The sequence below is a fragment of the Chanos chanos genome, chromosome 9 (genome assembly GCF_902362185.1).
Source record: "Chanos chanos chromosome 9, fChaCha1.1, whole genome shotgun sequence".
NCBI classification, from domain to species: domain Eukaryota; kingdom Metazoa; phylum Chordata; class Actinopteri; order Gonorynchiformes; family Chanidae; genus Chanos; species Chanos chanos.
In genome coordinates this window covers 30,291,984-30,306,749 of record NC_044503.1, presented here as the reverse complement: position 1 = coordinate 30,306,749, position 14,766 = coordinate 30,291,984, and the positions used below count along the sequence as shown (strand labels likewise).

Sequence of the window (14,766 nt, the reverse complement as noted above, 5' to 3'; positions counted from 1 at the left end):
GGGGGGGGGGGGGCAGGGGGCGCTTTTTTTTTTTTTTATGTGCCAGAGTCAGTAAGATGATGAAAGATGATAGTAAGAGAACAGGGACCTCCAGCAGCTAACTCTTTATAACTGATGAGTACCAATCCCCACACTGAGGAAAGGGGGCATCTTCACAATGGGCCAGTGATGGAAAACAGTATTAATCCTAAAGCTCCAGGCCAAGTGTAGGGCTGTCTCTTTTTTTTTACCACGTGCCACAGTCTTTATATCCTCCTTGTGGTTCTCTGAGATAGATCCAGAGACTGACTAAGTGCTTACCTTTAAAACTTCTCTGCCTACAGAAAATATATATTTTATTGTCTAAAAAAAGGGGTTTTGGAGTTGAGTCCATTTTGCCTTGTCAGGGAGCCCTCTTCTTATCCGTCGAGCATTTCTCACGTGGTTGTCTTTGTGACTTTTCTTTTTCACCCCCCCCCCTGCTTTCTTCTTCTGCATCAGTCTCACCTTTAACATTTACAATTTTATCCCCCTCTTCTCTACTCTTTCTTCTTCCATTCTCCTCCTGACCGTCGTTTCCCGTAAAAGCTGCACGTCCATTTCGTGGCAATCGCCTGACGCCATCTCCTCAATCTTCTCCAGAAGTTCAGCGACCTGCGAGCCATCAGCCCTGTTCTTGTTGTTGAAAACGTGATACCTGCTGTTACACTTCTCAATAAGCCACCGGAGGGCTTTTCCTTCACTTTCGATGTACTGCTCGACAGTTGCGTCCCCAAGCCAGTCTCCACACGTGAAGAGCACCAGGGCGCGGCGCCAGACTTTGGCGCCGAGAAGCTCCACGTGTTCTTCCGCCGCTTTTCTCTCTTCCTCTTGAAAAGAGCTGTCCAAACGGAGGACGAGGAGGAAGGCATATGGGCCAGGTGGACAGAGGGAAACGCTGAGCTCGATTTCTCGGGCGTTTGTTTTAGGAGTGCGTTCCAGAGGAAGATTCTTCCACCAGCCTGGCGTGTCCACGACAGTCAGCTGTCTCCCCATCACGAGTCCCTGTCTCTTCACACTCTGACAAGTCCTTGTCAAACTGAATTCCTCACTGCCCAGGATAGTGTTTCCGGTTGAGGTCTTCCCAGCTTCTCCATAACCCAAAAGCACAAGACTAACTTCAAAATGTCCATCACCTGTGCAAAATATATTATCCAGAGAAATACCTTTCAGTTTATCTATAAATGATAAGTTATAAAAATCTATAAGAACATATATTCTTAAAACTGTACCACAAGCTTACTGTTATACTTCCTCCCTTCTTATTATAAGCATTAAAATGTTTTTTTGTTTGTTTGTTTTTTAAAGGATACTATATTTCAGGTCAAAATTGAAATGGCGGAACTGAGTTCAGTGCAAATATACCCACCTGCAAATGATCTCAGTTTAGTCTTCTTTTCTTGTTCTTTTAACCTCATTTTTGCTCTCTTTTCTTCTGTCTTCCGCCTCTTCTTAACCTCCTTTAAAATCTTTTTGTCCATTTTGTAACGGTAGCCACCATTTCCTGCCACCATCTCCTCTATCTTCTCCAGCAGTTCGGTAACCTGAGAGCCATCACCCCAGTTCTCGTTGTTGAGAAGATGGTATCTGTTCCCACACTTTTCCACAAACCACTCCAGAGCTTTTCCCTCGCTCGCAATGTTCTGCTCAACGGTCGTGTCCTCCAGAGAATCTCCAAAGGTGAACAGTAATATGGTGTGATCCCAAACCTCTGTACCAAAAAGCTTCATGTGTTCTTCTACAGCTTGTCGTTCTTCCTCTGTGAAGGAGAAATCGGAGCGTATGACCAGGAGGAAGGCGCGGGCCACGCCGGGGCAGAGAGATCCGGCGAGTAACAGTTCTTGTTGAAGCAGTTCGGGAGTGTTTTTCACTGGGAGGTTTCTCCACCAGCCTGGGGTGTCCACCACGAAGAGCTGTCTCCCTGCTACTTCCCCCTGTCTCATTTTACATTGAGCTGTCCTATTCAAGTCAAACTTTCTTTTGCCCAGAATGGTGTTCCCAGCTGAACTTTTCCCTGCTCTTCTGTAACCCAGTAAAACGAGTCCAATCTTTGACAGACATTGTTTCTGACCTGCAAGACAAAATATCATAATTTGCTTTATTAGTCAGATAACAAGATAGCAGGTAGCTGGTTAGTAATGCTTTAACTGGCCGTTAATACCACTCAGTGACAGCATTATGAAAATATTAAAGGTTGTTGTTGTTGTTGTTTATCACTCAATGTCTCACCCTGAGTAGTTTCATTGAGACAGACTGGCTATGACACATCCGTCAGCATTACATAACAAATTCCACACTAAAATCAAAATTTGGAGTGACAAGTGTGTCATTTGTTATAAGTAACCATGACGACCAATGACATCAGAGTAATGATAATTCATAAGCGTGTGTTAATAACAATAATAATCTTTAAGCCACAGGACAATTTCCTTTTTTTTTCTCGCCAAATGAGACCATCTGGCATGACAGTAACTGGCAGTGATTCACCAGTTACAGACCAAATTAACGTCAGTGCAAAAACATTAATTATGTCATTACTCAAGACTGAAATCATACGTCAACTTTAGAATCATCACTAATTTCTGCAGACACGTTTTTTTTTTCCACAGCGACCAGTTCTACTGCGATTTCATTCGTGACCAGAGAATGTAAATCCTGAAAACTGAAGACTGGCATGGGGATGAAAGAAAGAAAGCATGACAGAAACACTACAAAAAAAAAAAAAAAAGTATGAGGATGTTTGTCCTTAATTGAGGATAAACATTTTGTAACTCCTTTGTATGTTTAGCTCTTTAATAGTATATATTAAAATATTATGGACGTAACACGTGTTATGTCAATCAGTGCTTGGGTACTTTTTTTTTTCCAGCGCTTTCCAGTCCCATTGATCAGACTCTCTTAATTGGTACTTTAACGCTCCAGGTACTTCAGTGCGTTTTACACATTTGATTAACTTTAATGAGTTCTGCTTTTGTCTAACCTGAAAGCAAACTAAAAAAAATACAAACAAGAACACAGAATATCCAAAGATACAGTATGCCCCCCCCCCCCCCTCCTCACCCCCACCCCCCCCCCCCAACACGAAACATTACACATGTGCTAACTCAAAACCTACCCAGGAGGACTCGCTGATTCTCCCTCTGTTTCTGTGCGATTAACTTCCTCTTATTTGCCTTTTCCTCCTCTGCCTGCCGTCTTCTCATTACTCCTTGTACAATCTTTGCATCTGCTTCATAATAACTTTCACCGTTCATTGAAACCATCTCCTCTATCTTCTCTAGCAGTTCCGCAACCTCACGAAAATTGTCCTTGTTCTCAGTGTTGAAAACAAGATACCTGTTTCTACATCTCTCAACAAGCCACTGAAGATGGGCCTCCCCTTCGGTACCAGATTGGCGTTCGATAGATTTGCTGTCCAGCTGGTTCCCGTATGTGAACGTTACCACGGTGTGTTTCCAAACTCCGTCACCCAGAAGCTCAAGGTGCTCTCGAGCTGATCTTTGGTTTTTCTCTTTGTACGCGCCGTCTAGACGTATCACCAACAGGAAAGCGTGAGGACCCGGCGGGCAAAGGGTGACGCTAAGCGCGATTTCCTGTTTTCGAAAGCTAGGCGTCTCCTTGGCTAAGTGGTTCTTCCACCACCCTGGAGTGTCAACCACCATTAGCCGTCTCCCTGCCACTTCTCCCTGCCTTTTCACGCACTTAGAAGATCTCCTCAAATAATGCTCCTCGGTGTTAAGGATGGAGTTGGCCAGTGAAGTCTTCCCTGCTCCCCGGTTTCCCAGCAACACAAGCCTCAGCTCAGAGGATTGCTGGGAGTTTTCTGCAACACAAAAGAGAATAACATCATTCTCAGAGACTGGCCTCAAAAAATAACCAGAAAATGAGTTCACTTAGTGACATGAGTTCACATACTGACATGCCATGCCAACAAATTACACTCAGAACATAGACATAGTTAGCTGCCCTATTATACGTAGCTCTACGAAATGCATTTTTTAAGTAAACACATACTTTTCTTGGAAGCACTACACAGATGCAGTCTAAGTATAGCACTTAAAAAAAGGGAAAAAAAACTAACTCACCATAATATGAACCTGTTCCACATGTAGCCATTGATGATTCTTCAATGTTGTCTTTCATTTACATTTCCTGTAATCTGAAACAATTGCTCTCTTGGTAACAAGTGTTTCTTTATTGTTGTAAGCTTCCTGTCAAAGGCTCCAGAACATTCTGTTTTCTCCTTCTTCATGCATAGTTTGCAGAATTAGACTGAATACTTCAAAAAGTATTACAAATAGACTTGTGAGAGTAAAGAAAATGTTCCAAACAGGAGAAATGTCTTGTGCTGGTGTTTTATCTCACTGCAGTTAAACATACCACATGGCTGTTTTCTGTTTACAAAACACAACTAACCAAACTGGTTAGACCGGGCAGATGCATGTAATATGAGCAGTCTGACCTCTAATTCCAGTTCTTTCTGCAGACGAAATGTCATTTCCTCATAGTCATTTCTCACTTCAAGAAAAAAAAAAAACACACACAGGCCCGCGCGCGCGCACACACACATGTACACACGTACACCAGTAACTCTGCTGTCTGATTTGAGGCTTATAAGAGATCGTCATTTTAGATTGGACAAGTGCAGAAATACATTGAAGGCCTAAGTATGATGACATATTAAAGTTAATGTGAAATTTTCCAGCAGATATTGCGTTTCCATTGCCCCAGGATGTTTTCCATTGATCACTAGCTATGTCAAAGAAACCAGTAACACATAATTGTATTGATGTAGATCAAAAACATCTGAACTTTTGCAAAGTAGAACATGTTTTTGGGGGGGGGGGGTTGGGGTTTTTTTGGCAACTACTGAATGCCTTTTTTTTTTTTTTTACATTATCATGACAGCCTATGTGATTGTAATTATCTTTAATATTTAACACGATTCATAAATTATATTTAATTATATTTTCCAGACTCATTATTTTCTGCTTTTTATCCTATTCATAACCACAGACCGAGATGTCTTTTCTGAAAGCTTAGTGCACCTCTTCAAAAATTCCCTCTGTGCTCAGTGTACGGATTAAATCCTGTATTTTTTATTCAGTCGTCTGTCGCAGATGGATTTATCAAATCCACAGACCACCAGAGTCATCAAGAATGGCCTGCATCATCACTTCTCCCTCTCCTCCACTGTCTTTCATTCACCGTACTGAATTCATTTTTGTGCTCCGTTGTTACCCATTAGTCATTGCGCTAAGCATACCCGAGGGGGCCCGTTGAATGTTGATCTCTTGGAAACTCTCGCCCGTTATAACCTTACAACATCGTACAACCGCTCACTGAACTCGTATGCAAAGACATCAGACCACCTCGATTCATGTGGAGAGTCAACGTCGGATACTGAAGCTGTTTCTGTTAGTGGCTTTGAAGCCGGCGTGACGTGTCTGTCGCGATTCAGTACAAATGGGGGGGGAAGGGTGATTATAAAAGCTTCATTAGAAATTAAGACCAACACAGTTGTACGCAATAAAACAAGGTTTGCAGTTATCAGACATGTAGTTAACGTACATTAAATGGATTGAGAATCACGAGTGTATCATGATGTTGCAACAGTTAAACTGTGCCAGGCGTGTGATAAATATTAATATTATTCTTTCAAAGCATTGTAGTGGGTCCTCGGTAGATATTATGTTTTGGCTCGCTGTTTCAGGGACAAGCTATGCCGTCTGCCTTTTTTTTTTCTTTTTTTATCTTTTTTCAAACGCTCCATATGTTCCACTGACAGTTTCTACATCCTCCCCTGTGTGAAACCAATGTCTCTTTTATTCTTCTTCATTTCTCTCATGATTTGCAACACCTATCTGTGTCTCTTCCATTTCTCAAATTAATTAGAAACTGCAGTGAGATTTGGCTCTTAGCTCTTGATATTGGCATGGTTCTGCTTTGTTAATATTTCATGTTTCCGCAACTTTCTGTCGTTAGGGGACAGAGGCATTTCCTTACCCCAGCAAGTCAGCCGCCCGCCGTTTGTGGTAAGCTTCACAATAGACAATAGACAACGATCAACGAACAAAAGGTCATCGCTCACGATCAATCAACGTTTCACACGTGAGCCCGGTAACTAGATGGGACCGATTATCTTCAAAGGCACAGGCTAACAAGAACGAATCTCCCCGCGGCCCCTGTCGCAATGAACTGACGGGCCATCTCACCATAATCACCTGACCGGACGCTGAACTGGCGTCTACCATCTGTAAAAGCGCTAACTGAGATAAGGATGGAATTACTTTTCTGTCCTGCTGGGATGTAACCACACTGGTGTCGCAAAGAACGGATCAAACCGAGAAAGAACATAAACTAACAAAGGAATCGCCCTCCGCTTCGCTCAAATGAGGTACACTAAGCAGCCCATCAAAACACCATGTTGTACGTCAGATTGGACACTGAGCTTGTAAAATTCATCACATTTGGCTTGAAAGGTTTCCAACAGCAATTTTCCATGTAATGGACGGTTTGACCTGTACATTCTGTTTTGTTTTTTTTTTATTTGTTTTGAGTATTATCTTATCTACCACAAAGCACAAGGACTTACACAGGGTTACTCTGTATGGTCACTTAAGTTCACCTTTATTCATTTCATGTTTTTTTCCTCTTTATTTTAACTACATTGTCTTGGTTTGATCGTTCTGGCATAATCCCCTTTTATCTGATTTTCTTTTGTGTAACAGTTGTCATCTCTTTAATTATTGTTTTTGAACGCTGCAGCAGTGCCTTAAACAGGGTATAGGCATTCTTCTCATCTGGAGTCGTTTCAGTCGTGCAAAATCAGCTGTATGGCTTTAAGAATTTACAACTTTGCGAGGGTTCAATTTTTATGAACATAGTTGTCCGTCAGGACTCGTTCCACAAAATTATAAACAGTACTACCAACCTGCCACTGCCATTTCAATCAATATCACTTACACTGTTCATCTTAAAATGAAATGTACTGTTCGCTAAACCCATATCTTTTTCAATCTTCTCCGGTCGCTCCATTACTTTAATGTCATCCACGGAGTTCTTATTGTTAAAAACGTGATTTCGGTTCCCACGTTTCTCAATAAGACACTGGAGACCTGTTTCCTCCCCCTCGATGTGCCCGTTTGATGGATTTGCCTCCAAGCCAGTCCGCAAGAGAGGAAAGGACTGGAATGTGACTCCTGACTCCTCATCTGAGAAGCTCCATATTGTCAAGTTTGAAAGAGGTGTCTGAAGGTAAGACCAGGAGTATGGCATGAGGCTCTCTGAGAGACAGAGAGTCACACTGTGTGAAATTTTTAGCTTTTGTCCCGTCAGAAGTGAATTTGTCATGGAGTTAGCACCACCGTCTTGCCGTGTCAATAACAGCTATCTGCTTCCTCACTGCTTCAAACTGTGTTATGTATGGAGTAAACAATTTTTTTTTCCCTCTCTCTCTCTCGTTAAACCTCTTAGGAACGCTGCGGATTGCATCCACTGCCGCGGCCCTCTCGACATTTCCGAAGAGAACGACCAAGGTAATTTCCGGAACGTGATGTGCGCTGCCTGTGATTATATTTTTATATGCGTGGTTATTTTTCGGGTTGCTTCAGTTTGTTTTAAGGTAAATTAAAATAGGACATGACATGAAAAAGCAATACAACGACATGTACTCGTGCACCAGTACCTACCTTTCACAATCCGGCTTTTAGCAGACCAAACACCAACACATCATCAGCTTTTCATTGCCCTGACACACCTGCATCTGCTCATCAAGGGCTTGGTAATTAGATGTGCTAGAATCAAGTATGCCAAAGCTTTGTAGTGCAGTGCTGGTAAACACTGACCTACATAGCCTTTTTCCCGAGGAATATCATCGGTATATTAAAAAAAAAAAAAATTACTCCACAGACATTTTTCGAGAAGCTGTTATGACTCGGAATTTTAGAGTATTACATGGAATTTTCAGTTACAGTAAAAGAAAATAAAAAAATAAATAAAAAATGCATGTGGCCTGTAGGGTGTAGAATCAAATCTTTCGTCTGTTTTGTAATTTAAAGAAGTAGGACATCAGGAACAAAGCTGAAACGCAATTATAAATATTTTATCATACGATTTAGTATTTTTTTCTCCAGCATAATACCATGTCCTGCCAAGTAAAACTTCTTAAACCAAACGGAGAGAAACATAAAGAACAGAGGAAAATTAGTTTGCTTTCTGAGCTGACGCGAAGACCACTTAACATTATTTCTCGTGGATTTTGAAAACTGCATATGGTAACAATATCTTTTTGCAGCCCTTATACAATAGAAATACTGTGAATAACACAGTGAAAATTCATATCAACACAGCACTTTGTGACTTTGTGATCTCGCTATAATTCTGAATCTCCATCGTCCTCTTCTTCAGTCTTTACTCCTCTCTGAATCCCCTCAGTTCAACCCCCTTTTGAAAATCTTTTTACTCAAACTTACAATGGCTGCCTCTGTTTCCTGGCAACATCTCTCTCTTTTTGTTCCTTTATGAGTTTCTGACCCGGGTTCCCATTGCCCCACTGTCAAAAAGACAATATCTGCCTACAACGTTTTTTGAATATTCACTCAACCCCCTCTCTCTGTATATCTGAATAGCGTTTCTCCATCCGATGGTCGTCACGGTTAAAACGCCACTGTGATATGACTTTGAACTCTCCTACTGAGCTCTGCTTGTTCTTAAAGTACGTTTTCTTTAGCTTTTTGCTTTTACGAGCATTAAACACGGTCTAAAGTCACTTCATAGGAAAAAAAAAAAACGTCCAGTGTGTAATTGACAATACAAGAGCCCCGCCCTGGTATACCTGCTACAGTGACTAGCCTCTTTGCCACAGTTCCTGTGTCTTGTCATACTCTCGCGGCAGGGCTGTCTGTGAGTCTAACTCTTCTCTGTCAAGGATGGTGTTTCCTGTTGAACTTTTCCCAGCATGGTGGGGTCCAGGTAGGGGTAATCCTAAACTCTGAGAGTGTCTTCTGAATCTCCACAAACAAAAACAACCTAAAGGTATGAGACATTCTGTGACCGCTTACAACAATAGCAATAGTAATGACTAAACAACAACAACAACAACAACAACAACAACCATCATCATCATTATCATCATCATAATAATAATAGAGCAGCTAATAACTCTGTCGAACAAGAGAAATGTAATATACATTATATTATTTTTTGTACTGAATACCGACCATTTGAACCCAATCTGCAGGTTAATGAGTAAATGAGAATTTAAAGAAAATATTATGTTTAAATATGTTAGTGGTAGGTTACACCATGAAAAAAAAAAAAAAAAACTCAGAATCAAAACAAACTAGATTAGATACGTGAGACGTGTATTTTTAGAAGAGTGAAATGAAGAAAACAAATTAGGTCTGTGACATCACTGCGACTGCACAGGATGAAGTCTTACTGTTATCAGCTTGTTTCAAGCGGAGACCAAACAACGGAACATTATAGCGCGTTAAGAATAAAAACAGTCAGTGACGCTTTGCCCAAGGTGAACTTTCATCATTCTGCGAAGATTATTTTTCCTTGAAGATTATTAACTTATTAACTTAAAGGTGTTCATCCACATATCATCCAACACTCCTGTTAGCCTCGGCGAACCTGTAAACACGTAGCTACTGCCCAGCGTTGCACATTGATTGTCAAAGGTGTTTTTGAAGGAGAGTGAATAATAAAAACAATAATTAAAAAAAAAAGAAAGAAATGGAGGGAGGGAGGGAGAATATGATATGAGAGAAGATGAGCTTGATAACTTGTCTTGCGAAGATAAACAAAGACTCGAAGACGCCGCGAGTCTGTCTGGAGACTGAACGTTTTTAGCTGAGGGTGGACACCAGAAAGAATCTAGACTTGGTGCAAAACTCAGCATATCAGATGGGGAAAAGAGCAAGTATTTCTTTAACGGCACATTTCCCAACAATGTAACACTGTTAGGTTTTTAGCGTTCAAAATTTCCTCCTAGCTAATTCTTAAGCAGTAATGAACTTTTTGCTAAGTTTCAGTTTTCAAAAAAAAAAAAAAAAAAAAGATATCCTTCAGCGATCGTATCTTCGTTCTCATGTTCTTATGAAAGGTACGTCACACTTCATTTTCTATGAAAAATTCATAAATCGGATGTTTACGACCAGTCGTCGAGAACTTCCGCGCCTGGGCCCGGCAAACGACGCGTTAGAGACGTCGTCACGGTAACATCACCCAAGTTATCTGCATCGCTCCGCAGGGATTTACAGCTTGTAAAACAAGAAAGTGAAGGTTAAAAATACACAGGAACAGAGATTACTATCAGCCCTTATCACTACAGGATCACACAGACTTAAAAAAGAAACTCATCCATCTGTCTGTGTGCTAGTGCATCAGATAATTGGTGGAGTTTTGCTTCATATCTGGAATACATATAGCCTTTGGACATATCTGATAAAGTGATTTTACCACTTCTACATGAAAGAGGAAAAAAGGATGGAATACTGTATGAACAAGCCAGTGGGTAGAACAGTGCACTCACTGATAAGAAGACGACCAGGGGGTACGGGAAGGAACAGAGATAAATCTATTCTAACGGAAATGTTGTTGACCTTTTTTCTCTTTTTGTCTTATAACGTTCCAGTCTGGTTGATCGTGAACTGTCTAAATGATCTAAATTTTGATACCACCCCCCCCCCCAACCCCCTCCCAACCCCCTCCCAACCCCCTCAAACATCCAAGGAACTGGAGTTATTTCTGTTCTTCTGCTGACAGAGCAATTGCGATACACTAAGTTCTGACAAGTTGTACTTCATCTCTTAAATAATTAAAATGCACCAAAACCCAAGAAAGCATAGGGGTGCAACGTTACTAAGATGAATTCCTGAAAAAGGTAATTGAATTTTAATTACAACCATATTTGACCTCAACGGTTCGAGCTATAGTTGAATCATATTTCATGGGCCAACAATCAAAGCCGATTGTCTTGGCAGCCCTCTCTAGTCCTCGAATAGTTTCTCAGAGAATAAAGGAACAGAGACGATGAATAAATAATGAATAAATAAGAAACATAATCACTTAAAAACGAGAAGCTATTATCTCCTCCTATTTATACCAAAGACTATACCTTCAAAAGAGTGTGCGTAGTTAACAAACAAACAAAACACTGAGCGTTTAGAGTCTGGTAGTCATTAGACTGAATAATTAGATGCTTGTTTTCACAAGATCTCAACATCTTTATTTGATTCCTATTTATTTCTTATTGTTGTCCCCAGCAAAAGAACTGCTTATGTTAAAGACAGAAAACTTTAGCAATTAAAACTCCTGACAGCTCTGCACTGTTTAAAAAAAACCCAAAAAACAACAACAACAAAAAAAACTTGTGGTTATCATTGCTTGGAGGTAAATAAAAAAAAACAACACGTCGTCGTGGGTGACACCCTTTTACGTAGGTTGTTTTGTGAAATAATATCTTTTCTTTTAAGTCCTGCTCTCACATAAACACAAACGAGGAGTAATTCATCATTTCATGAACTAGAACACAAATAAAACACTGCAATATGAACTGAATTATTCTAATGCCCATAGCACAGTACACTAGGCAGGAAAAAAAAAACCCCAAAACGAACAACATACATAACCGCGCACTGAACACGGATTTTCTCATTGCGACAACAGAAGTCTCACAATACATCATCCCATGGCCTTTTTTTTTTTGTTTTTGGCCTACATTTACGTAGCACAAATCTGATTATTTTCAGCGGGCGTCGTCCAGGTTGCTTTAATTTCACGGCAGCCGGCGATGGTTAACCGCGCTTTGTTTGTAAATACTCGGGAAACGATCCAGCAGCGGATTTGCAAGAATCATCCAAAACATCTCAGAGGTGCTGAGTCGATGCTGCGTCTTCATTTTTGCGCTGATCTCGCAATCGGCCTCTTCATTCCCTTCGTCCGATCCATTAGAAACCTTCCTCTGTTTTCATCTGAGTCATATTCTCCCATTACAGCAGTGGAACTGCAGTTAAAGGTCATTTCCTTCAATCTGCAGTAGTTGAGGAAGCTTCGTCATTAATCTGCGGGGAGTACGTTTCTACACAAGTGAATTATGGGAGGATGCAGAACAACAAGCTTTTACTGTAAACACAGGCTTTTTTTCTCTTTTCTTTTTTTTGTCATTTGCAGGAAACATACCTTACAGGACATACCTTGAGAGATGAATGTGTGAACATTAGATACACACGCACATATGTGTGTGTGTGTGTGTGTGTGTGTGTGTGACTCAGATAGGCTCCTCTGAGACAGATAAATTTAATATTTTTCTAATAGTGCTTTAAAGTGTGCATTAAAAAATATGGCTGTAGAATACAGAGTGGCCCACGTGTGCCTCTCCCTGTGTGTATGTGTGTGTGTGTGTGTGTGTGTGAGTGTTATAAACACGGATCCTGCTGGAAACCTGCAGTTGAAAAGCATGAAGCATAAAAAAGCCCTAATAAAAGCGTGAAGATTTGAAACTGGTGAAACTTTTGGCTCTTTAGAACCCACACAAGCTGTTTTTGCAGAAAATCCTGCCTGCCTGCCTCTCTCTCTCTTTTTCACCAAACCTCGCTCTATTCTGTGGCCTATTTTTCTTCTCTTTCTTCTCATTTTTGTTCCTCCTTCCACCACCACCAATCACAATCAAACAGAGAGTTTTCCGGAAAAAAAAAAAACACCACTGTGATTTCCAAAGGAGTTTCACTCTCTAACCCTTTAAACATACTATTGTGTATCATACAATGTAATAGCATAGAACAGCACAATAGTCTACTGTGCGCTCAGTGCAGTTAGGCTGCAAAAAAAAAAAAAAAAAAAAAAAAAAAAAGGTGGAATTTTACCATAGGGTTTTTTTTTTACCTCAGACAACGCAAAAGTTTTGCTGTGAAATTTCCCATAGAAACTTCAGCTCTCCATCTAACTTTCATGTTTCCGTACGTAATCGGAAACATGCCTTAAGGGAGCATATTTAGCTGAAAATTAAGAGTTAGCGTCATATAGTTCCATAAACGTACGACGAAACAAAGGCAATGCGTTCGAAGCTCCCGAGGCCCTCGTTTACGCAGGGGATTATGGGAAGGCGAACCCCGGGGGCCTATTTCTTGTATTCGCTAATAGAGGTGAGACAGAATAATCAAGACCAAGGTGGTAGCGATCTTCTCTAGGAGGAAAGAAATCTTGTGTGAAGGTCAAGGCAGGATGAAATGAATTATGTAGCATAACCTGAACCTGAATTATATACCATTCAAAGCAGAATAAAAAAAGACACCGGTATAAATGAAGTGCCTTTACCTGTGTGGTTGACATTAGCTGAACAGTTAGCTAGGAAGGAAGCTGTTTCTGCAGTCACTTAAAAATACATAAGGCTTATCCCTGTCCAAGGGAAATGTATCAAGGAAAGGTTCACCAATATATTTTTAATCCATCTTTTTATTACTAAAATTCCAACTGGCTCTGACAGCCTAGACTCACGATGCTAACAATTAGCATCCGTGCCTAAGACCAAAGGGAGAGTATGAGGCCACAGTTAATACAGGTAAAATCTTGGTCTCCAATGTTCTTAGTGTTTACAAGTATGACTAAGCTAATGTTAGAAACTAAACCACCATAGCAAATGGACAGTTAAAAAAAAATGCCTTTTTAAAAAGGTCCTTCCAACATAATGCTACTGTAATTACCACATTTTAAGGGGAACACTGTCATGTTTTTGGTACCAAAGTGAGATGCGATATTTGCAAGTTCTGAGAACTGAGAGAGGGCAAAAAGTGTTACTTATGCTGAAACAAACTGCTGCGTTATCACGAGGAGAGTAAGGAAAGGACAAGTCGTAGAATTTGAACTTTTTTATTTGAAAATCATGTTTTAATCCCTAATAGACATTGCATAATTTCTTCTTTACACAACCATTTATCTTTATGTTGGGGGGGGGACCATAAACACACACACACAAAAAAAAAGAAAGAAAAAAAAAAGGGTATGTTAAAAAAGGATGACCCACCAAAGTGAGTGTGGGCCAGTGGGTAAAATCAAAAGGTCATACAGTTTACTGGTTAATATTATTTCAAACGTATCATTTCACGGAAGGAACGAGGAGTACATCTGTTGATTTCGTCTGATTTGTCAGCTTTCGTTTTGCGCACAAAGCACTCCCGAAGAAAAGGAGCACAGCAGAACGGGCTTGCGAGCGCCGCGGCGTCCGTCATTCAGCCGCGCGCACTCTCTCAGAAACACCGTTGAATAAAACAATATTAAAAGTTTTTTTTTTCTTTTCTTTTCTCTTTAAAGTGACGTATCGGCCTCCGTTCTTTCTTTCGTTCTTTGAAAGCATACGGCAACGGTGGAACAGAAAGGAAGAAAGAGCTCCGGGGCCCTGGCCGACAGCAGTGGGCGCTGAATGAATATTACACCGTGCCCCATATGTGGTTATTATTATTATTTTTTTTTTCCTCCTACCGCCCAGGTCATTGTGATGCTGAACGGGTAATTATAGATAGAAGCACAGGACCCGTCTCCTACAGGCACTTATCGCTGAGATGCGAAGTCCAAAGTCGTATCGCTGAAGAACAGGAGAATGGAAACACAAATACAAAGAATTACAGTAAAGAGAGGAGGAGAAAGAAAGTGGATGATAAACACGAGGATGGTGACACGTTTGGAAGATTATGACACATGGAATATCTTTTTTTTTTTTTTCTTCTCTCGTTGTTGTTCTTGTAA

At 40.6% G+C, this 14,766-nt stretch overlaps 1 protein-coding gene across 1 annotated transcript; it reads right to left on the bottom strand.

The window, feature by feature from the left end:
* Positions 1-495: 495 nt before the first annotated feature.
* On the bottom strand, positions 496-7,536 carry LOC115821615 (GTPase IMAP family member 8). Its single transcript, XM_030785422.1, has 5 exons — positions 7,488-7,536; positions 7,011-7,304; positions 3,144-3,841; positions 1,388-2,084; positions 496-1,154 (listed from the first exon to the last, which is right to left on the bottom strand). The coding sequence occupies exons 1-5, from the start codon at positions 7,534-7,536 to the stop codon at positions 496-498; spliced, it is 2,397 nt and encodes a 798-aa protein (XP_030641282.1).
* Between the last annotated feature and the right edge of the window lie 7,230 nt (positions 7,537-14,766).